Source organism: Urocampus carinirostris, chromosome 16 (genome assembly GCF_059441175.1).
Source record: "Urocampus carinirostris isolate Australia breed hairy pipefish chromosome 16, RoL_Ucar_1.0, whole genome shotgun sequence".
In the NCBI taxonomy this organism is placed as follows: Eukaryota; Metazoa; Chordata; class Actinopteri; order Syngnathiformes; family Syngnathidae; genus Urocampus; species Urocampus carinirostris.
Genome location: NC_142364.1, coordinates 8827009 through 8850877, shown reverse-complemented (window position 1 = coordinate 8850877; position 23869 = coordinate 8827009). Strand labels below are relative to the sequence as shown.

At 39.6% G+C, this 23869-nt stretch overlaps 1 protein-coding gene across 1 annotated transcript; it reads left to right on the top strand.

The window, feature by feature from the left end:
• The first annotated feature begins 15196 nt into the window (after nucleotides 1-15196).
• On the top strand, nucleotides 15197-23626 carry LOC148350143 (Golgi phosphoprotein 3-like). The gene is made up of 5 exons (XM_088319930.1): nucleotides 15197-15621; nucleotides 19077-19208; nucleotides 20212-20326; nucleotides 21457-21617; nucleotides 22821-23626. The coding sequence occupies exons 1-5, from the start codon at nucleotides 15415-15417 to the stop codon at nucleotides 23082-23084; spliced, it is 879 nt and encodes a 292-aa protein (XP_088176056.1). The 5' UTR covers nucleotides 15197-15414; the 3' UTR covers nucleotides 23085-23626.
• Nucleotides 23627-23869: the final 243 nt, after the last annotated feature.

Sequence of the window (23869 nt, the reverse complement as noted above, 5' to 3'; positions counted from 1 at the left end):
CTGACTATTTAGGAACACTGTATTTAGGAACTGTGCTGACAGCAAAGGCTGTTTGAACATTGTTTGTACTATTTCTGATCTCCCGCTTTAGTATCACTGTTTTCACTCAATTCTGATCTTCCTGGACTTTGTCAGTCGTGAGTGTTTTCCGGACTTTGTTTTGTGTTACTCGGTTCAGAAGGCGCACTAGACCCTAACACAGGGTTCGGTAGACAGGAAGTCAAGTACCCTGGCGAGAACAGTAGGTGCATATGAGGGGTTGGTGTTCCAGGGAGTCAAAATAATAAGCGCAACGGTCCAAGAGTTGGGAAGGGCGGGCAAGGGTTTGGTTTACTGGAATGAAGCCAATAAACTAGCACTGAGCAAAGGATACAGTGTATTTAAATAGTGAAGAGGGAGAGGTGTGGCAATCAGCTGTGGGGTGAAAATCAGAGCTAGGTAGTGAGTGACGGAATAAGGTAAGGGCAAGCGAGAGGGTAGAGGAAAGAGAGGGAGAGAGAAAGAGAGGAAACCAAACCTGAGTGCAGGATACATTGTGACCGTTTAGGCCACGCCCATAAATTGCTACGGGGCATCCTGACCTAATTTCCAACAGGTTGAGCATGGCTCTTTTTTGACAGGCCTCGTTAGAGGGAGAGGGATAAGGGTTCGCATGACCTCGAACATTGGTCATGCGTGTGCACGACAGTGTTTGGGTGTGTTTTAGTGTTGTTGCGTGTGTTTGCACATGTGTTTATGCGTATGTTTGCGTGTTTTGTGTTTGTTTGTGTGTGTTTGCATGTGTGTAGGCGTGTGTTTACATGTGTGTTTGTGTGTGTTTGCATGTGTTTGTGTGTGTTTGTTTGTGCATAGTTTGTGTGTTTGTGTGTTGTGTGTGTTTGCAAGTGTGTTTGCGTGTGTGTTTGTGTGTGTGTGTGTTTGCGTGTGTTTGTTTGTGTGTTTGCGTGTGTTTGCTTGCGTGTGTTTGCATGTATGTTTGCGTGTGTTTGCGTGTGTTTGCATGCGAGTTTGCGTGCGAGTTTGCGTGTGAGTTTGCGTATGTTTGCGTGTGTTTTTGTGTTTGTGTGGTTGCATGTGTGTTTGTACGTATTTGAGTGTGTTTGCATGTGCCATATGTGTATTTGCGTGTGTTTGCCTATTGGCAAGTGTGTTTGCATGTGCATGTGTGTTTGCAAGTGTGTTTGCAAGTGTGTTTGCGTGTGTTTGCGTGTATTCGTGTGATCACATGTAATATTGATTGTGTTTGCGTGTGCAAGTGTGTGTTTGCGTGTTTTTGTGTGTTTGCGTGTGTTTTTGTGTTTGTGTGGTTGCATGTGTGTTTGTACGTATTTGAGTGTGTTTGCATGTGCCATATGTGTATTTGCGTGTGTTTGCCTGTTGGCAAGTGTGTTTGCATGTGCATGTGTGTTTGCAAGTGTGTTTGCAAGTGTGTTTGCGTGTGTTTGCGTGTATTCGTGTGATCACATGTAATATTGATTGTGTTTGCGTGTGCAAGTGTGTGTTTGCGTGTTTTTGTGTGTTTGCGTGTGTTTGCATGTATTTGTGTGTATTTGAGTGTGTTTGCGTGTTGGCAAGTGTGTTTGCGTGTATTTAGGTGTTCAATAGTGTATTTGATCGTGTTCGCGTGTGCATATGTGTGTTTGCATTTTTCTGTGTGTGTTTGTATGTGTTTGCATGTGTTTGTGTCTGTTTGCGTGTGTTTGTGTCTGTTTGTGTGTGTGTGTGTGTTTGTGTCTGTTGGCATGTGTTTGCGTGTGCTTTTGTGTATTTGCGTGTGTTTGCGTGTGTTTGCATGTGTGTTTGCGTGTGAAGTTGCATGTATTCGTGTGATCATATGTAATATTGATTGTGTTCGCGTGTGCAAACGTGTGTTTGCGTGTTTTTGTGTGTTTGCGTGTGTTTGTGTGTATTTGAGTGTGTTTGCGTGTGCATATATGTATTTGCGTTTGTTTGCATGTTGGCAAGTGTGTTTGCGTGTATTTGTGTGTTCAGTCGTGTATTTGATTGTGTTCGCGTGTGCATACGTGTGTTTGCATTTTTTGTGTGTTGTGTTGTGTGTTTGCGTGTTTGTGTCGGTTTGTGTGTGTGTGTTTGTGTCTGTTAGCATGTGTTTGCATGCTAGTGTTTGCGTGTGCACAATTGTGTGTTTGCGTGTGCATGTTCGAGCCCCTGAGCGCTCCCCTTCAGTAAGCAGATGGCGATGGAGATCAAAAAGGTCTACTCGCTTCCCCTTGATGGAGTCGGCCTATCGGATCACACGTTCGAGCGGTCCCTAAACTCATCTGCTCGGAATGAAGGGAAAAGGGCAAACCACTTTTTTTTTTAAGCGGTCAAGAAAACTGGGCAATAAGTTCACAGATGAGATTGTGAATTGTTTAGCAGACTGGAATGATCTGACTAGACTAAATAGCAGCACCAACTGAGACGTGACCTCGATTAAACCCAACTGACTGGACCTGATCATATTTAACGTTATGCCAAAAATGAATGGATGGATGAATGAATGGCTTAATGTGAAAAAAGGTAGAAAATGTGCAAATGATAAACATGTTAAAAAACATTGTATTCGTGATTTATAATAAATACTGTATGTGCACATGTGAATGCATATGTAAACATTCCTGTGTAAAAATGATGCGGTGTATCGGTTCAATATTTATTTTATTTGACTAATTATTTATATGTAATTTATATAACAATATTTAATTTAAATAATATAATGTAACATAACATACCATATCATATTATTATAATAACATAATAATAAATATAATAATATATGTTATAATATTTAATGAAAATATTTAAATTACAGTATACATTCATAGCTCATTGAAGTTATAAAATTAAAAAAACATAATATATATATATATATATATATATATATATATATGTTATTTGAAAATTGAGAAAATTATACAACATATAAAATATTTAATTGTAATCATATTTTTATATTTACTTAATCATACAAGATAAGATTTTATTTGAATAATAATTTAATATTCATAGAATAATCCAATCCATCATAATATATTATGTCCGTAAAATAATAAAACAAAAAACATTCAATCAATAGTATTAAATAATACAACACAATAAAAGATATGTCAAAAATAAAATACATGTATTTGATTTGAATAATATTTCAAAATTAAAATTTATACCAGATAAAATGAAAAATAACATATATATTTGATTTAATTAATATTTTAATATTTATAAAATAATATGACAAAATATAACAAAACATTGTGATATATTTCATTTAAATAATTTGCTAATGTTTATAGAACAGTACAATATTCCAGAAAATGTAATTTAAATTAAATAACATACAATCATATTTAATATTAATATTATACTTAATAATATATGTAAGACAATATACAACAACATTATCTAATAAAAAATCAAATGAGTTATCTACATATATATATAATATCTAATATATATAAACATCCTTAAATTTTCTTCAAAAAAACCTTTTACATAAATAAAAGCCTTTAACCCAATTCACACCTCGAATAATTAGCTGTTGTGCTCATTACACTTTACAGCAGTTGAGATAGATAATACCATAAGCAAGAATAGAATCCTAAATCAAAATGGTTCCCTCTCCACACTACATAAAACCTTTGCAAAACAACCGCCAATAAAATTTGCAAAACTAGCTTACAAGTACACGTGGTATTCAACCAGCCGAGGTGCCGGCTTCACTTTCCTTAATGCACCTGCAAGCCCACGCGTGTGCACATGATATATATGTGGTGGGGTCCCATTGTTCCACACTTCCTGCCCAATCCCAAGAGGAAAAACCTTCGGGAAAGGGAGGATCACAACAAACATTTTTTCTTCACGTACGGTGCCTAGCAAAAGTATTAGGAAGACTAAAGGACACACAAGGCAGGGATAAACTGTGGAAAACCTCAAAGCAGGAATGGGATACAAGAAGATTTTGCAACATTAACACATCGCCTGGAGGAGTGCGGAAGTAATAAAGTCAAAATGGAGAGAATATGAAACAACTGCAAACCAACCAAGGTTCAGGAACCTTTTTGACCTAAAGATCCATAAAAGCAAAAAAATGTTCTAAAAATAAATTGAGAGAGCCACATTGAAAAAACTGCCGAACACGCTCTGGAGACAAAAGCTAGATCTTCAGCACATTTTATTTCACTGTGTGTCATTTGATTATTTCATCAAATGTATGAAATGATAATACAGTGGAACCTCGGTTCTCGACCATAATCCGTTCCAGAACCCTGTTCGAAAACCGATTTGTTCGATCACGGAAATCATTTTTCCCATTCAAAATAATGCAAATCGTTTTAATCCGTTCCAACACCCTGAATGTTTACCTTGAATGTTTAACGTAAACATGAAGCTAACCCAGGCTAATCGTACGTTCGCGTTATCGTAATCTTTAGTACGAAAGATTACGCTAACATGAACGTGTAAAAATAAAAAAATTAGGTCGTTTACAAGTCATTTAGCACCCGGGTCTCCACAACAAGTGGTGAGCGGTTCATTGGAAAGGGGGCCCGGTTCCAACACCCTCAATGTTGGGCTCAGTTCCAACACTCTGAATGTTTAACATAAACTTAAAACTAACCCAGGCTAATCGTACGTTCACGTTATCGTAATCTTATGAATAGGATTTCTTACCTTTGTGGTGGTCAGCAGAAGGCGCTCGCACACCTCCTTCATATTTTGCTATTATTTCTTTCTTAAATGTAATAGTTGTACGCACTACTTTTTTTTTTCACCTGTAGCAACTTTGGTGCTTGCACTGACTTTCTTCGGAGGCATAATAAGGGGCTAAAACACCCGAAGGCCGCTCAGCATCACACCCTAGCGTACGCACCCACGCATTACCGGCGTTGGAACTCCGATTTTTTGACCGAACAGCGAAGCAAGAATTTCTCGAAATTTTTGGTCGGACTCCGATTTGTTCGAACTGAGAGGCGTTCGAAAACCGAGGTTCCACTGTAATGCCAAATCCTGTGTCCCAAATCAATGTAAATATGCCATTTACAATTTGTCTTCCACCTTCAGTTAAGAGTGTTGAGGCAATTTCTTTCCATGAAATTTGTCCTTAATAACGGTTTCAAAACAATGTGCATGCAAAGTTCTTTTGTAAAAATGTCACAAATGACTGCAAACGATAAGCATAGCGTCATATTCACTTTGGGTGTAGACTGCACTGAGTGCGAGAGAGAAGGAAGTGCTTTGCGCTGTGTGCAGGGATCCGCCCACATGTACTGCTCACCCAAAGTCGTTTGCCAGTGTTTTTATCTATCAATTTTAATGGTTTCTTATCAAACTTCTGCATGAAGTTGCTTCGGCTTTATATGGACCAAAATCGGGATGAAATCACTTGATTTTTGAGTATTATGCGACAAAAGATACCAGGAAAAAAAAGAAATGGAAATCTTGTGAAAGAATTGTAAAAACAAATGACGTTTGTAGGCCGTACAACCTTTGCAATAATACATGAGTCAATTCGTTCAAAAGTGAAAAAAAAAATTTGCATTGCTGGAAACTCAGCAAAATGTAACTTGATGTCAAGTTTTGGACCTGTTTGATAATAACTTAGTTGCCACACTTGGGATTGCTGTTGCTCACTGTTGTTTCAAGCGTTGCTCACCGACTTTGTGTGAACGCTCAGACCCCTGCAAAATTACAGGGAACATTGGTGCTGTAACAACGGCGCTGTAACACGCAAGTGATTCCAATTCGGAGAAGAAATGATATCTGAATATCGTGCAACAAATGGCACAATGACCTCATTCATACAAGTGGGGGGGTCGAAAGAAATCCTCTGCCAACTAGCTTTCAATGTTCTTATTGTCTTAGCTGGGAGGAGTCTTCTTTTCGGTGTTAGCGTCGGCTCATTGTGCCGTTTATTGTCCGTGTCGCCTTCGATTTCACAAAGGCGAAGCCTTTACCTTGATTGTGTCGGCCCAGACATTGTTTGGTCTGCTGTGTCGCAAAAAAAAAACAGAAGTTCCCCGTCACAAAAAAATCAATAATCTATTCATCGATCAAGGATGTCTAATAGTATGGTGGTTCTCAACTGGTCCGACTTCGGGACCCAATGTTCCACCCTAATGACAAGAAAATATTTCCGCTTCTCAAACGTATCCACTTAAAGGATAATGCCGTTTAAAGCAAAGTTAGTATATAATCACTTTAAATTAAAAAAAACAATATGACCAGTCAAACCAAAACTCAAATTAAAACAGTGCGCTATAATAGTATTTCCTGTCCGGTATTGTTCCCGTTTATTTTTGTCCTGTTTAATATCGATTTCCAGTTTCGTTCCCATCTATTTTGGTCCTGTTTATTATTTTTTCCAGTTTTCGTTCCCGTCTTGTTTGTCCTGTTTATTTTCGATATCCTGTCTGTCCGTCCTGTCCGATATCTACTCGGGCAGTTGGTATCGATCTGGTCGGCCTCTGGCTTCCTATCATTTCACGCCAGACTGCTGCCTAACATGCAGGGTTGAGTAGGGTTACTTTAACTTGATTACTTTCAATTACTTTTGGATTACTCCAATACCAAATATGCTAATAAAAGACAAAATAAACTAAATATGAATAAAATGACAAAATTTTGTGTAGGCCTGGGGAGTAACGGAATACATGGAACGGCAAAAATGATGTTGGCAAGCTGTTTGGATTGATTTTAATTTTGTTTCTGTCGCATTTTATGCTCGTTTTGCCCGAGATCAAAGAGATCAAAGCCAGGAGAGAAAGCCTACCACGTGTTGTGAGTCATAATTGTATTCATATTTAGTTTCTTTTGTCTTTCTTTTGGTATTGGAGTACCGTATTTTCCGCACTATAAGGCGCACCGGGTTATAGGGCGCACCCCCAAAAAATAGTTTTTGGTCCTATATTTTCCATACATAAGGCGCACCGGATTATAAGGCGCTACAATGGGAACGTTGACAAAACAGTCAGATAGTTCAGTCAAACTTATTACCCCCTTAACATTCCCAAAGCTTGCAAAAAAGCAAATACGTGTCTCAGACGATTACGATGTCACCAATCACTCAAATGCATCGTTCCAAATATCATTTGGAAGGTTAAAGTCTTGGGATTCAAGAAATGCCAAACATTTCTTAGTTTCCATTTTATTTTTTTGCTGGCAACTGTGTGGACAGCAAAGTAAGAATTTTATTGTGCAGGGAAACGGGGTTCTTTACTGTGCATATGACAATAAACACTTTGAATTGAATTGAGTTTAAAAATAGACTCATCACACAAACATCAAGATACCGGGAAAATATAAAGCAGCATAGCTCACCTAAGTTCTCTTGCAGCCCTCACGTTCAATATTGATACGTAACCATGGTCTTCTTACAACCGTGAGTGTAGTAAATCCAGGTGAGTAAAATATTATGAATACAGAATGGTAAAAAATGTTTTCTCTATGCCGAAGTGCAACCCAACGTGTGATTCACATTCATCTTTTTCGGCCAATTGCAGGCTTTGTTTTGCCTCTTTAGCCTATGCGAGCCTGCAAATGATAAAAAGGATCCGCCCCCTTTACCTCCGAATAACTTTAGCCAATAGTGACTGATTCAAATGATGATTGACACATTGATTAGGAAATGAAACGCCGGCATATAAATCCCAGCATACACCGCGGACGACTTCGCTTTCGGGGGAAAATCGAGTCGGCGGCTGCTTGCCTTAGTTGCAAGACTTTGCGACTTAATATCGATCCACATATAAGGCGCACTGTATTATAAGGCGCATGGTCAGCTTTTGAAAAAAATAAAGGTTTTTAGGTGCGCCTTATAGTATGGAAAATACGGTAATCCAAAAGTAATTGAAAGTAATCCAGTTAAAGTAACCCTACCCAACCCTGTTAACGTGCAGGACTCCCCATTTCCCGTAAAATAAACGACTTGTGAGAGAACCTCACGCGTTTGGGTCCCGTTTCCGTTCTGGTCCTGACAGTTGTGTTCACGGTTTCAAACACTCTCAGAATTTATGCCCTTGGGTCCTTGAATGCATCGTGAGTTTCATCCTACAAAACTTCTGTTTTACTCTCCTCCGCAGAGGAAAACCCTGCCCATGGAAGCTTTCATCCCATCGATTTCTTGTCCGGTCTCGTTATAAGAACGAGCGACGGTGTCGTCGGTATCTGACACACGATCCGGACTCTGTTTTGCATCAACGCCGCTTTTTCGAAACATCGTCCGCCATTACGCATCATTATGTCCTGGCTCTCTCTCGGAGCTATTTAGAGAATCTCTAATTCACTTAAACGGAGAAAACTGTAAGCAAAGCTCTCTTGTTCCCTCCTTAGGGTGAGGGGGTGGGGAGGGGTTCTTCACATGTGTGTGTGTCTTACATAGAAAGGGGGCACCGAGGGTCAGGACTTTTGCCCACTCCCGAGACAGGAAATGGCTCCAATATGGGCGGCCTGTGTGAAAGCTCCGGGGAGCCATCAGGGGGGTTGGGGGCCACACCAAAACCTCCATGGCCCATCGGAGGGAGCGCCGATGACCCTAAGTGAAAAATACAGATGTTACGAGCGATTCGTTTGAAACCGTAGAGCACCGGTGTCAAACAGGCAGCCCGCGGGCCAGTTCAGGCCTGCGAGACAACATTCAGAGAAGCGCAAGAGAAAAACAAGCTGCAGGTTGAAATATGTCAACTTGATGTTGCCCAAGCCAGGTGCCTCTCACAAAGACACTGTACTGTACTTCTTACGTAGTACATGTCGAAGTGTCCTTGGGTAAGACACTGAACCCCTAATGTCCCCAATAAGCAGGTTAGCGCCTTACATGGCTGCACGGCCGCTATTGGGAAAATGTGAAGCACACTGTAAAGTGCTTTGGAAAGTCTTGACTTGAAAAGCGCTATATAACTGCAGATCATTTCATTTCTCTCTCTCTCTCTCTCTCTCTCTTTCTTTTCCACCCCTTTTCTCCCACTCTCTGTCTCTTTTACTCTATGTGTCTCTCTTTTTATCTTCCTTTGTTGCTCTTTGTCTCTTTCTCTGTCTTTTTAACTTATTTTGCTCTTACTTCTTATTTTCCTTTTTCTCTCTTTTCTCTTTCTCTCTTCCTACCCTTCGCGCTTTCTTTTCTCTCCTTCTGTATTTCTATTTCTCTTTGGATTTCTGTCTTCCTCTCCCTTTCTTTCCCCCTCTCTCACGACTTTTTTTTTTATCTCTTTTGTCTCTCACGCACTCTCCCTCTCTCTCTTTCTTTGTACCACCCTCTCTCCTTTTCCCTCCCCCTTTCTCTTATTTCTTTATCTCTCTTTTTCTTTCTTTTTATTCTACTAGTCCGGCCCCCGACAGAATGTTTGTTCTATCGTGTGGCCCCCCCGAGTTAAAATGAGTTGGACACCCCTGCTGTAGAGGATCGGCTGAGTTTTACAGGGAGGCTTTCTTTAATTCCGAATGGCAGTCGAAATGAACTTCTCTTATTTTTTACAAAAAAACTAGTTATCTATCGATATATCTATAAACCAAAGCTATATCCCCCTAGTGCAGGGGTTTCAAACTAATTTTAACTCGGGGGCCACACGATAGAACAAGCATTCTGTCGGGGGCCGGACTAGTAGATTAAAGAGAAAGAGATAAAGAAATAAGAGAAAGAGGGAGATTTAGCGAAGGTAACGATGGGTGCGCCTTCTTCGCATTTCTTGATCATCGCAACCTTCGTTTCCATGATTATCATGTTTTTGCTTCTCTCTTTAGCATCGATGTCGGTCTTGGGAGCCGCAAAAAAAGAAGAAAAAAAGAAGGGGGATATTGTGGGAAGGAGTTCTGCCAATAGCCGTTACGCAAACAAACTTTCCCAACTTTAAAATCTAATTAGAAAATAAGTTATAGGAGATTAAATACATCAATTTGAGACAGTTTTCTCATTTTTAGTAATGAGTTGCCCATTTTCTGACCCTCTGACTGGTAATATCCTAAATTCCCATTGGACTGTTGGCTGCTTCGAAGCTTCCTTATTTCCTGAAGCTGTGCCGTGATTGGTTGTAACTTGAGCGCAATTATTGTCCAGTCTTATTTTTCTTTTTTTTTCCAAAATACACTTCCTGTGGAGATTACAAAAAAGGGTGTGTTTTTATCTTTAATACGAATATCTAATAATGGACAACGTTTAAATAATAATCTGGGCCCACGTTAATATGGTTGAATTAACCAATAAATGAGATATTACATCATAATAAAAACAACGGAATGATAACAACTTTGCAGAGCAAAGAAAACAAAATAAAAAAGAATGATAATTCTAAATGAAGCGACAAGGACAGAAAAAAGAATATTTGACAGAAAAAGACTGCCACCGTGTGGTGAAACACGGTCGATTCATTTTACAAGAGAGGCGCCCTGTATTTTAATTCGCGAGATAAAATTATTGAATCACAAATACGTCTTAATATGCAATAAAATCAGCAAAAAACATTGAAAAAATAGCTTATAGTAAAAACTTTATTTTACTATGATGCATTTCATGTTTTGACAAACACAACTGGAACTTTTTCTCGTAAAAGAAAAGAAATAATTGTATCCATTGAGAAGAAAATCCGTTTTTTTTTTTAATAAATAAACTCTGAATGACACAACTTATTGAAAACAAAGTTTAGTGTGTAGCCCCTACATAACGGTTTTATTTTTTATCTGCTCTTCACCCTGCTGACACATGACCGCACACCAACCTCCAGCTCCAACCACCTTGAGAAGTTTGTAGATGATACCAAACCCTGGTTGGGTTCATCACCAAGGTCGACGAGACCCACTTTGGAAGGAGGTCTGTTGTGGAAAATAGACTTGCATTTGTAGAATAGAGTTGCATACATTTAGAAAGAAATGTAGAAAGACGTGCTTACAGTGTGACAGAATGTTGACATCATTTCGGGAAGGTCCTTGGGACCTTCAAGGACTCTCTGAGCAAACTGAGGCGAACAACATGGCCTAATAAGGGTACGACAGCATCTTCCTTGTTGTTACTGAGGACTAGGGCCGCCTTTTGGGTTGTACTCAAACTGAAGCTATAAAAGCGTTGTTATGTCTGGAGTTCTCTGAGTTTCTTTGGGATGACGAAATAAAGAGCTCCCCCTCATGGCAGGCTTTGGTGTACTTTATTAAATCACGTAAGAAGACTTAAAAGATTATCGAACCTACATTTTCTCCTACAGGTCAAGCTCCTAATCAATGTTCCCTGTAATTTTTCCCGGGTCTGAGCGTTCACACAAAGTCGGTGAGCAACGCTTGAAACAACAGTGAGCCACCATAATCCCAAGTGTGGCAAGATAATTCATTATCAAACATGTCCAAAACTTGACATCACGTTACATTTTGCCGAGTTTCCGGCGATGCAAAATTATTTTTCTCTTTTGAATGAATTGACTCATGTGTTCTTTTTTTTTAATTCCTTTAAAAAAATCTCATTGTGTTTATTTTTTCCGAGCTCTTACTTTTTTCTTTTTGTTCTCCGTTTACTTTTTTCCTACATTTCTTTTTATTTTTTTATGGCTTTTTTCTAAATTTTTCCTTCTTTTTTTCTCTTCCTTTTCACTACTTTTTCATTTTGGTATTTTTTTCTTTTTTGTTCTATTTCCCCCTTCCTTTAAGTCATTTTGTGCATAATTTTACATAGTATTTGGTCATATTGGGATGAAAGAAGCAAAAACAACCTGAAGAGCTGTTTAGGACCCGAAAGAGCCGGTTCCTTTTAGTGAGCCGAGCCGAAGAAGCCGGTTCTCGACAAACTCTACTAACTTTACTCAACTTCGTTCTATTTCGACTCGACTTCAAAATAGCGCATTTAGGACACAACGTCAGGACAACCCGTGTATTTTTACCTTCATGCACTGTAACTTTGACTTAAGTCGCTTCTTAATTAGTAATTTTGAGCCCTCATTTTTGTGCGCAGGCTAGATTTTCTTGTGCGCAGAGAATGTGCGAGCAGTGCGCAATTGCGCACGCGCGCAGCTTAGAGGGAACACTGCTCCTAATCATGGGGTGCAAAAACAATAACCTCCTGCTAGATGTCAGCAAGACCAAGGTCCATTTCCAGTGAGGCCAAACCGGCCGCCCCCCCTACTGACCATTGAGGGCAAGATGTAGAGAGAGTGAGAAGCATCAAGCTCCTGGAAGTGCACCTCCTTGAAGACCTCCTGGGCCACCAACTCCAAATCACTGACCAAGAAGGCACAACAGCGCCTCTACTTCCTGCGCAAACTCAAGGGAACGCATCCCTTCCAGCAGCATTGCTGTGTGAGGCGGCGGCCGCACGGACTACAACCGGAAAGCCAGAAGAATAATTGGAGTATCACTTCCTTCCCTGCAAGTTATCGACACCGCCGACTTCCCCTGCCAAGCCATCTCCATCGCCAACGATGCAACCTCCAGCCTCTGGAAAAAATACAGAAGACTACGCACCCGCACTACTAGACTCACAAACAGCTTTGTCTGCCAGGCAGTGAGACAACTGAAGTCTCTCCACTCCCGGTAAGAAAAGAAACAAACACCGTTGACCAATGTTCCCTCTAAGCTGCATGTGTGCACAATTGCGCACTATCCAGAGCTTTTCCGCGCACAAGAAAATCTAGCCAGCTCACAAAAATCAGGGCTCCAAATTGCTAATTAAGAAGCGAATTAGGTCAAAGTTACAGTGCATGAAGGTAAAAATACACAGGTTCCCCTGACGCTGTGTTCTAAATGCAGTGTTTTGAAGTCAAGGTCGAAGTAGAACGAAGTTGAGTAAAGTCAGTAGAGTTTTTCCAGAACCGGCTGCTTCGGCTTGGCTCACTAAACGGCTCTTCAAGTTGTTTTTGCTTCTTTAATCCCTACACGACCATATATTATGTAAAATTGTGCACAAAATGACTTAAAGGAAGGGGGAAATAGAGCAAAAAAAGAAAAAAATACCAAAATGAAAAAGTAGTGAAAAGCTGAGAAAAAAAAAAAACGAAACAAAAGGAGAGAAAAAGAGAAAAAAAGAGCAGGAAATTTTCAGAAAAAAAGCCAGACGAAAATAAAGAAGCAAATAAAGGGAAAAAGATAATAGAGAACAAAAAAGCAATAAAAAAGAAAGAGCTTGGAAAAAATAAACATAATGAGATTTGTTTAAAGGAATAAAAAAAAATAGAAAAAAACAGGGAAAAAGAAGAAAAAGTTACATTCAAATAATTTCCAATTATACCAAGTCAATCTTGTTGCCAACATCGTACTTACACTAAAAAAATGTAATTAAATACAGTTCTGTATCGTGCAATCGACTAAATAAGCCCCCAAAAATGTTAGTATTATGCGACAAAAGATACCAGGAATAAAAGAAATGGAAATCTTGTGAAAAAAAAAAATGCGGTTTATAGGCCCTGCAACCTTTGCAATCGTACATGAGTCAATTCATTCAAAAGTGAAAAATAATTTTGCATTGCCGGAAACTCAGCCAAATGTAACGTGATGTCAAGTTTTGGACATGTTTGATAATGACTTAATTGCCACACTTGGGATTGCTGTTGCTCACTGTTGTTTCGAGCGTTGCTCACCGACTTTGTGGAAAATTACAGGGCACATTGCCGTTGACTGCACATCAACTTGCACACCTGCTGATTGTATACATATTTTGACCTATTTTATCTTGTACTTCTTTACCGTTATTGATATTACTGTCACCATTTGTTGCTGCTTCGAACATTCTTATAAGTTAGTTGTTTTTACAGTAAATGGGGCTTTATTCATAAAGCGCTTTTCAAATCACTCAAGCACTTAACAATGAATTTCACACTTACCCATTCACAGACACACACTCACACGCAGTATTAGCCGAAAAGTCTCGTGCAATTGTATTTAGTTTTATCTTAAGTTAGGACTGTTCCGTGCATCTGCACTTTATTGTTGTCAATTTTCAGCTGCGCATGGAAGATTGGCAAATGGAATTTTGGTCTCTTGTATGTCAAGTAAATTTAAGGAGTTGACAAATAAATTTGGCTTCGACTTATTTTAATTTTTTTCTGCGATTCTTGCCCACCCGTCAAAAAATTGGTTGAAAAGACTGAAAAAAATATCATTATCTGGTTAAAAAGTGAAAGTGAACAGGCTTTATGCAAAATCGAAAACACATTTTTCAGATTGAAAAGCATTTAAGCAGCAATTTCATATTTGAAGTGAATAGAGAAAGAAAGAAACTAAACGAAGAAAGAAGGAAAGAAAGAAACTAAACAAAGAAAGAAGGAAAGAAAGAAACTAAACAAAGAAAGAAGGGAAGAAAGAAACTAAACAAAGAAAGAAGGGCAGAAAGAAACTAAACAAAGAAAGAAGGAAAGAAAGAAACTAAATAAAGAAAGAAGGTAAGAAAGAAACTAAACAAAGAAAGAAAGAAAGAAACTAAAGAAAGAAAGAAACTAAAGAAAGAAAGAAAGAAACTAAAGAAAGAAAGAAAGAAAGAAAGAAACTAAAGGAAGAAAGAAAGAAACTAAAGAAAGAAAGAAAGAAAGAAACTAAACAAACAAAGAAAGAAACTAAAGAAAGAAACAAAGAAACAAAGAAAGAAAGAAACAAAGAAAGAAAGAGAGAAACAAAGAAACAAAGAAAGAAACTAAACATATAAAGAATGAAAAGAAGCTAAACATATAAAGAATGAAAAGAAGCTAAATATATAAAGAAAGAAAGAAACTAAATTTATAAAGAAATAAATAAAGAAAGAAACTAAACATAAAGAGAAAGAAAGAAATTAAACATACAGAGAAAGAAAGAAATTAAACGTAGAAAGAAAGAAATCAAACGTAGAAAGAAAGGGAGAAAGAAAGAAAGAAAATGTAAAAAAAAGTTATAAAAAAAACAAAAAAGGGAAAAAGACAACCCTTTCTTTGTTTGTAGCAGCAAGATGTCAGACAATCATACCAGGTCCCTCTTGATTCTAGAGTCTAGAAGAACCTCGCATAATGTAAAATAAATACGAATGTCTCAACATACGTTTTTTTTTTCTTTTTAACAAACAAAGTTTTGAACGACGATGTGGCGCTAAATGTCTGATCCGTTGCATAAAATGTTTCACAACGGTTACATCAATGGCAATAAAGACATTTCAAAAAACACACACTGCCCCTTTAAAAAAGTAAAATAAAATATAATTTACATTGACTCGTTCGCGTATCGTCCTTCCTGACTCCCTTGAAAGCACCAGCGTTGCGTTCAGGTTCCGTCCACGCCAGCGTTCAGCAACGTCATCTCCCTCCCCCCCTCCACCATGTTGGCTGGATCAGGAAGTGGGCTCGCCGAGTCGAACAAGCTCCAATCCGGTCCTTGAGCAAGCCAACGGGTCTCCGTTCCTCTCCCAACCCGCTCCCCGTACATGCTGGGCGGCTTCCCGCTCGCTCCAGGCAGCCTCTCGAATTCGTTTGGGACCCTCGGAAAGCGCCAGAAATGGCTTCCCTGACGCAGAGAACCTCGGGCCTCGTCCAGCGGCGGACGGAGGCCACCCGTAGCGCCGACAAGGAGAAGGAGCCCGACGCCGAGGAAGAAGAAGTACGTCGAGGCGGAGAAGACGACGACGACGATAAGGGCGACTCCAAAGAGACGCGACTTACTTTAATGGAGGAGGTTTTGCTTTTGGGCCTCAAGGACCGAGAGGTGAGAGCGTCTCTTCTTCTTCGTCTAATCCCGTCGGCTAGCTTGTCACTTAGCCGCCATGTTAACGGGACGTTAGCGAATGTCAACAAAGCTAACTTTAGCATTAAACTTGTTTGCCCCACCACTAATTCCTTCCAAAACAATCGTGTGGATTAAGTTTTACGCTTTTAATTGTCTTGGTTTTTATAAACTATTGTGGTTTGAGTTCCAACTTTTCTTGACAACTTGCCACCGTTTATGTTGTTTTGATGGGTAGTTCGCGGATCAAACGACTCTATGAGCCGACTCCACCTCAAAAATGAGCCGACTCCTTTCGAAATGCTCTCTCTCTCTCTGTCAACACCTCTCTCTACCTCCCTCTCTTTCTCCATCTCTCTCTTTCTCTCTCTCTCTCTTATACTCTCTCTTTTTCCCTTTCTACTTCTCTTTATATACCATTATCTCTCGCTCTATCCCACCATCTAGCTCTTGCTACCTCTCCTTTTCTATTATCACCCTCTGTATCCCACCCTCTACCTCTCTCTCTACTTCTCTCACTTTTTTCTCATTAATTTTCTCTCTCCTCTCTCGTTTGTTACCGTTTTTTCTTTACCTTTATCTCTCCATCCCACACTCTCTCTCTACCTCCCTCTCTCACTTACCTCTCCTTCTATCTCTCTAGCCCATGCTCTATATCTACCTCCCTCTCTCACCTCTCGTTTCTACCTCTCTATCCCACCCTCCACACTTCTTTACCTCTCTCCCATTCTTTCTCTTTCTCTACCTCTTTCTCTACCACTATATCTCCCATTATCCCACTCACTTTCTTTTTCTACCACTATTTCTTCCTCTCTGTCCCAACCTCTACCTCTCACTAGATCTCCTTCTCCACCACTATCTCTCTCTATCCCACTCTCTCTCTCTATCTACATCTCTCACTTACCTCTCTTTTTCTACCTCTATCCCACCCCTCCATATCTCTCTCCACCTCTCTTTCTACCTTTCTCCCATTCTCTCTCTCTCGCTCTGATTTTTTTGTCTACCAGTATATCTCTCACTATCTCACTTTCTTCCTACCTCTCTTTGTCTTCCTCTATTTCTCTATACCACCCTTTATCTCTCTGCCTCTCTCACTTAACTCTTATCTACCTCTATCCCACCTCTCCATATCTCTCTATACCTCTCTTTCTACCTTTTTCCCATTCTCTGAGTTTTTCCCTCTACCGCTATAACTTTCACTATCCCACTTTCTTCCTATCTCTCTTTGTCTTCCTCTATTTCTCTATCCCACCCTCTACATCTCTCTCTACCTACCTCCCTTACTCTCTTGTCACCTCTCTTTCGCTCTCTTGCTAATTCTCTACCACTCTCTTTTGCTGTCTCAATATCTTGTTCTGATTTTTTTCTATTTTCCTCTCTTCCACTCTTTGTCCTTTTCTTTCTCTCTCATTCTTGCTCTTTCCCTTTTCTCCTTTCTCTTTCACTCTTTTATTTTCTCATTCCCTCTCCTGCCATTTCTCTTTTATTCTCTTTCTCTCTTGCTTCTATTTCATAATCTGTGTCTCATTTTCTTTCTCTCTCATTCTTGCTCTTTCCTTTTTTCTCCTTTCTCTTTCACTCTTTTTATTTTCTCATTCCCTCTCCTGCCATTTCTCTTTTATTCTCTTTCTCTCTTGCTTCTATTTCATAATCTGTCTCTCATTTTCTTTCTCTCTCATTCTTGCTCTTTCCTTTTTTCTCCTTTCTCTTTCACTCTTTTTTTATTTTCTCATTCCCTCTCCTGCCATTTCTTTTATTCTCTTTCTCTCTTGCTCCTATTTCTTAATCTGTCTCTCCTTTTTTCTATCTTCTCACTCTTACTCTTTCCTTCTTTCTTACTTTCAAACTCTTCCCCCTTCACACACACACACACACTTTTCTTTTTCTCTCTCTGTCTCTCTCTCTCTTTCTGTCTCTTATTCTTTCTTTCACTCGCTCTCTTACTTTCTCTCGCTCTCTCTCTTACTCTACCTCTCTCTTGCTATCTCTCTCTCTCTTACTCTCTCTTTTGACCTCTCTCTCTCTCTTTCGCTTTCCATTTCTGCCTTTTTCTTTCTCTTTCATTTTTTTTCTTCCCTCTTTTGCTAGTTCTTTTATTCTCTTTCTCTTTTGCTCCTCTTTCTTGCTCTGTCTCTCCCTTTTTCTATCTCCTCACTCTCTTTCTCTCTCCTTCTTTCTTACTTTCAAACTCTTCCCCCTTCACACACACACACACACACACGCTCTGCTTTCTCTCTCATTCTTTTTGTTTTTTTCTCTCTCTCTTTCTTTCTTTCTCTCTTGCTCTCTCTCACTCTCTCAGGCACTGTGACTGGTCAATATAAGTGGCGCCATATTCGTGTTGTTTGCTTAGTGCAAACAGTTTATAAGATTAAAAGAGTTTATTGTAGGGCTGCAGTTCACAATTATCTTCATAATCTAATCGTTTTTTGTTTTTTTTTGTAAATCTGATTTCTTAAAGACGTTTTTAATGTTCTCGTTCAAATTTTGAAGTTTTGGACGGATAAAAAAAAATAGTGCACAAAACAACAGATTTTTCTCAAAGTGTTTTTCGTTTTACTTAATTTAACTTAAATATATAAAATACTCCTACCACCTTATCCGAATATATTCCATTTAGACTTATGATACTAAACTAAAAGGAATGTCATTGTATTTGTTGCAAAATATATCAGAAATGTAAACCCACTTTTCAATTTTTTTATTCACAAATCTGTTTTTTGGGGCTAAATCTTTGACTATGATAAACATTCCCAATATGAAAATAATATACAATATGCTTAACAATATTCCCCTTGTGTAGAGTTCAACACATCATGATTATTATTTTTTTTTACTTCATTTACTTCTTTTCATTTTCCCTTCTGCAGCACTTTCTGTTCTCTTGAAAATGATTAACTTCCTTTCATGGTGAAACAGTCAGACACTAGGAAGTAAAAAACCTTTTGTGTCAATTTTATTTGTGATGATACAATGTCCAATGAAAAAAACTTTCGGGGCCCCTCTGCTGGACGAGAATGGTACTACAAGTCACAGCAGAATTGTGTGCACTCTTATTTGCGTTGATTTAACGCACTTAATGGCTCATAAATCACCTGTTGCTAACTAATTGCCAAATGCTTTTCATCGATTACTTGTTGCGACCCTAGTTAAGTTCACTTTTTATTGAAACCAGCTATTATAAAGTAGTCCAATAGATCATCAAAACTAATCCTCAATTTTTGGGACTATATCATTAGAAAGAAAAATCTAAGGAGCCATCTGGGAGCTTAGAGAGCTACCTCTTTTTAGTGAGCCGAGCCAGAAAAGCCGGTTCTCTAAAAAGAGCCGGAATTGCCCATCACAATTTCCTTGCCAACACGTCAGCGAGCTGACAAACAAGCGCACCTTTTTGGTGCTGTTTTTCTTTTTCCTGCTCCCCCCCTTCCTTCCCCCAGGGCTACACGTCCTTCTGGAACGACTGCATTTCGTCCGGGCTCCGTGGGTGCATGCTAGTGGAGTTGGCTCTCCGGGGGAGGCTGCAGCTGGAGGCCTGCGGCATGAGGAGAAAAAGTCTGCTCTCCAGGAAGGTGAGACCGACGGCAAGACCTCTGTTGGACGTTGCAATTCGGGGCTTAACCCTGAGGAACCCGAGAGCCCTTTCCTTCTGTGGGAAATTGTGACCCCTGGGTTCTCCAGGGTTAGACACATAGACCTAACCTGGAGATTTGGGTGGCCAGGACACGAGATCGCAGTCATTCTGCACACATTGTTCAATGAATCAGTCTGGCAGAGTTGTGTTCAGAAACTGTCTAACTCTCAAATTCCATTCTGTTGAAAAGTAAAATCACTAGACTTTCTCAATCAATGTATCCATGAACCAGTTTTCCAGCATGTTGAGGTACGTCTCACCATTCATTGTCGATTCAACTCTCTCTTGTTCTTTTTGCACTCAGTTTTTTATTTAATCTCTTTTTTATTTTTTTCTGTTTTTGTTTTTCATCTTTCTTTTCTTTCTTTTTTTGTCCTTTTTTTCTTATCAATTTTCTTCAGTTTTTTGTCTTTATTTGTACTTTTTCCTGACTTAAATTTCTCAACTCTCTTATTCTTTTTGCGCTCAGTTTTTTATTTTGTCTTTTTTATTTTCTCTTCTTTCTTTTCTTTGTTTTGGATTTTCCTCCCCTTTCCTTTTTTTCCTCTTTCCTCCTTTTACTTTTTTGTTTTTTCCTGTTTCTTTCATTTTCAAATGTTCCCCCTTTTACTTTATTTTTCTTTTCATTCAGAAAAGGTTGGGCAAAAAAAATTGGAAGGAAAAACGCTATATTTCGTCACTCAGAGTCTTAGTAGTGTGCAATTTTCCTTGTTTTTCGCACTCGTGCTTTGTTTTCACTGCACAGTACAGCAACATCTAGTGGTCAAACATTGCGCGCTGCCCCTTTAAAAAAAAAGGGTTCACAAAGAATGCAAAGATGGCATCTTCGATACCACGCCTGAGATATTCTGTGTGGCTGAGTTATTCCTGCTCAGCCAGGATGTGAGTCAACACGTTCAAATATTTGTGTTACAAAAACACATTTTCTTTTGTTTGCTCAGGTGATCTGCAAGTCGGACGCGCCGACCGGAGACGTCCTATTGGACGAGGCCTTGAAGCACATCAAGGAAACGCAACCTCCCGAGACGGTGCAGAGCTGGATAGAACTGCTGAGCGGTGAGATGAGTTGGGGTGTTTTTCCCTCCCCTGTTTCCTTCTCTAGCCACTCACGTTACCAAGTAGCCAACATTGCTCGATGTAGATCATAGGTGTCAAACTCAATTAAGTCTGGGGCCGCTGAAGCTAGGATCTGGGTGAGGTTGGGCCCAAAGGGTTTTTTTCTAGAAAACAGCGCTGATAAAAACATTCGGCTGTTCTTAAAGGGACAGTGTTTTATATTTGTCCACTAGATGTCGCTGTCATGTGTGGCGCAACCAAAAATGAGTCTGAGGAAGTCTACAAAGTACGGAGACTGAAAGACAAAATGGAATAACAAATAGGAATGCAAAAATTAGAAGAGGCAAAAAAATGGGAATAAAAATAAAAGGAAAATTAATGAATCAAAAGGAATTAATGAAAAAATTACAGAAAATGGGAAAAAAAATGCAAATTTCTCTTTTTTCCTTTTTATTTTTCTCTATTTTTTTCCTTTTTATTTTCCTTTTTTCTTGTTTTAGTTTTTTTCTTATTTCTTTTTATTTGTCCTTTTATAATTTTTCCTTTTTCTTTTCTGGTTTTTCTTGAGTTTTACCTAATTTTTTTGTTCATTTCTTTTCTTTTATTTTTATTTTTTCTATTTTCTTATTTCTCTCCAAAAGTAATAGATTGAGTTTTCATCACTTTTGAGTCGCCGTATTTTTGTTGTTGTCCTCTTTAGCACCCGTTTTCCGTAACGCGGCAGAATACAGCGACAGCTAGTGGGAAAATGATACACACTGTCCCTTAAAATTTCATATTGAGGCGGGGTCTCACATTATCAGCCCTGGGGCCGTAAATGGCCCTTGAGCGGCGAGTTTGAGACCCCTGATGTAGATAAATCATCCTTCGATGTCACTCGTCTCCCACTGCTTGTCATGTAAGAGATGGTCAGTTAGTCCTCTTCTTCAGGTATCAGGTGTTTTTCCCCCACTGTTTCCTTCTTCAGCCACTCACGTCGCTGAGCTCTGCGATTCATGATCGCGACACTTCAAAAATTCCACCCCGCCCTTGCATTCTTTTCCCCGGCCATTTCAGTAGCTTCTCCCGCTAGATGCTAACGTTAGCTGCTTAGCCTCCAGTGGTGAATTCTTGCACACTGTCCCTTTAAGGAGAGACCTGGAGTCCTTTCAAGCTGCACTACCAGCTGAGGAACGTCCGGGAACGACTGGCCAAAAACCTGGTGGAGAAAGGCGTCCTGACCACCGAGAAGCAAAACTTTCTGCTCTTCGACATGACCACGCATCCGCTCACCAACAGCACCATCAAGCAGGTACTGGAGAACATTGTCGTGTTTTGGAACGGACTCAGTACTTAGTATGTGTAGTAATACGTTTTGAGTGTTTACCGTTAATTCCAGACACTAGAGCGCACCTGATTATAAGCCGCACCCACCACATTTTAAGAGGAACACCGATTTTGTACATACACAAGCCGCACCTGTATTTAAGCCGCATGGGCCCACATTTAAAAATGTAACACAAACACAAAATTAACCCAAACCCGACTTCAAGTCCCGCGATTGAAACTAAATGTCCTTCATTAAAGTTCACAGTCCAAAAATCACAGCCGGCAAAATGAACGGAAAATGACACCGGTACTTAAGGTTTGATGCAGACCTGCAGACTAATCCAAGAGAAAAGTAATCCAAAGAAAAAAAGTGTATACAGTGGGACCTCGCTACTTTTCGGTTCCACGTTCGCGGGTTCAGAGCTTTGTGGGTCTAAAAAATAATAATTAAATAAAATAATATATATATTTATTTATTTATTTATTTTTTGCATTTTTGAAGGGGCGTTGCTACTTCGTGGTTGCACGTTCGCGGGTTCAGAAGCTTCGCAGGTCTAAAAAAAATAATAATAAAATTTAAATTTAAAAAAAAAAAAATATATATATATATATTTTTTAGCATTTTTGAAGGGGCGTCACTACTTCGCGGATTTTCACTTTTCGCGGGTGGTTTTGGTCCCCATTAACCGCGATAACCGAGGGATTACTGCATTTCCAAAGGTAAGGGTGGGAAAAATATATCAGATGGACACATTTACTCCTTTTTCTTTAAACAACTTTTTACCCCCTCTTCTTTCCTTGTCTGTCCCTCACCTTTAGCGGTCCCCACTTAAACTCGGCACCCCGCGTTTGTTCCGCCCCTCCTTTTTAATTCACCCGTGCAAAACATATCACAATAAGTGTCTATAATAAATAGAAATAAATACATGACAAAAATATACAGTTGCAAATACATATTATACATGGGTTACACATATTTACAAAGAAAGACGGTACACCGAGAGAGCTTTCAAAGCTTTAATAATACACATATTTACTTCCTTCCGTCCGTCCCCAAAATGTATTTTTGGTTATGATAATATTGGTGCGCAAAACAGAAACTGGAACAGAAAAGCCCAACAACCATTTATTTTTGTTATTGCTCCCGCTAATTTCCTAAAGATCCATTCTCTCCCCCCTCGGTCAGCGCCTGGTGAAGAAAGTCCAAGACTCGGTCCTGGAGAAATGGGTGAACGACTCCCAGCGCATGGACAAGCGTCTCCTGTCCCTCATCCTTCTGGCTCATTCCTCGGACGTCTTGGAAAACGCCTTCGCGCCCCTGCAGGACGAGCAGTACGACCTGGGAATGAAACGAGTCCACACCCTGTTGGAGCTCGAACCCGAGAAGGAGAGCGCTAAGCCCGGCGCCAACGAACTCATGTGGGCCGTGGTGGCCGCTTTCACCAAATGAGGAACCAGAAGAAAAAAAAATACACTTTTTTTTCCCGCTTTCATTTTCTTTTCTCTTTTTTTTTTTCTTGAAATCGAGCGGTGCCGTCGGACCCAGATTTATTCCTGAAGGACTTCTATGGAGACTTTACAGAGACAATCCAATCCAGGTTTTGGTGGGGGATCCAATTTTTTTTTCCGTGCGGTCCACGTTGTTGTTAGTAATCCCAGTGCAATCCCAAATCGGTGGTGAACTTCACCCAACGGGGTCAGGAAGGAACGCCGAAGCTAAGGAAACGGCCGCGGTTGCTGCACCAACTGCGAAGGAACCGTCGTCGTCGTCCGTTCGGCCAATCGTGAGGCGGAAGACTACAGGAAGTCTTTTCAAGAGCAAGGTCTATGTACTAGTAGGTGTGAAGGGAGGGGGAATTCGGCTCCTGAAACGAAAATGCAGTAATATCAAAAACCAAACTATTTTCCGAGCGCTAATCGACGCCTGCGCTAATTGTCGAACGAATGCTCGTCAAAATGAAATTTATTTACATTAAAGTGCTTTGGAATGAACACTCGAACCTAAGTAGTCATTTGGTGCATTTACCCGTATTACTCGTACTGGTAGGCGTATACACTTATACGTACGCGTGTGCATTTACCTGTATCCGTGTGTAATATCAAAGAGAAGTGCGCTCTTTTTCGAGCGCTAATCGACGCTAATGTTAATTGTCAAGTTTATTAACATTAAATTGCATTGGCAATCTCACTTGGGCCTAAGTAGTGCTTTGGTGCTTTTGCATGTACGCGTGTGCA

What these genes read in the sequence shown, in the direction of transcription:
- LOC148350143 (XM_088319930.1), top strand. Translation starts at nt 15,415, where the DNA reads ATGGCTTCCCTGACGCAGAGAACCTCGGGCCTCGTCCAGCGGCGGACG. An exon ending in TGGGCCTCAAGGACCGAGAG is followed by an intron (nt 15,622 to 19,076) that starts GTGAGAGCGTCT and finishes TCCTTCCCCCAG; the next exon opens with GGCTACACGTCCTTCTGGAA. An exon ending in AAAGTCTGCTCTCCAGGAAG is followed by an intron (nt 19,209 to 20,211) that starts GTGAGACCGACG and finishes TTGTTTGCTCAG; the next exon opens with GTGATCTGCAAGTCGGACGC.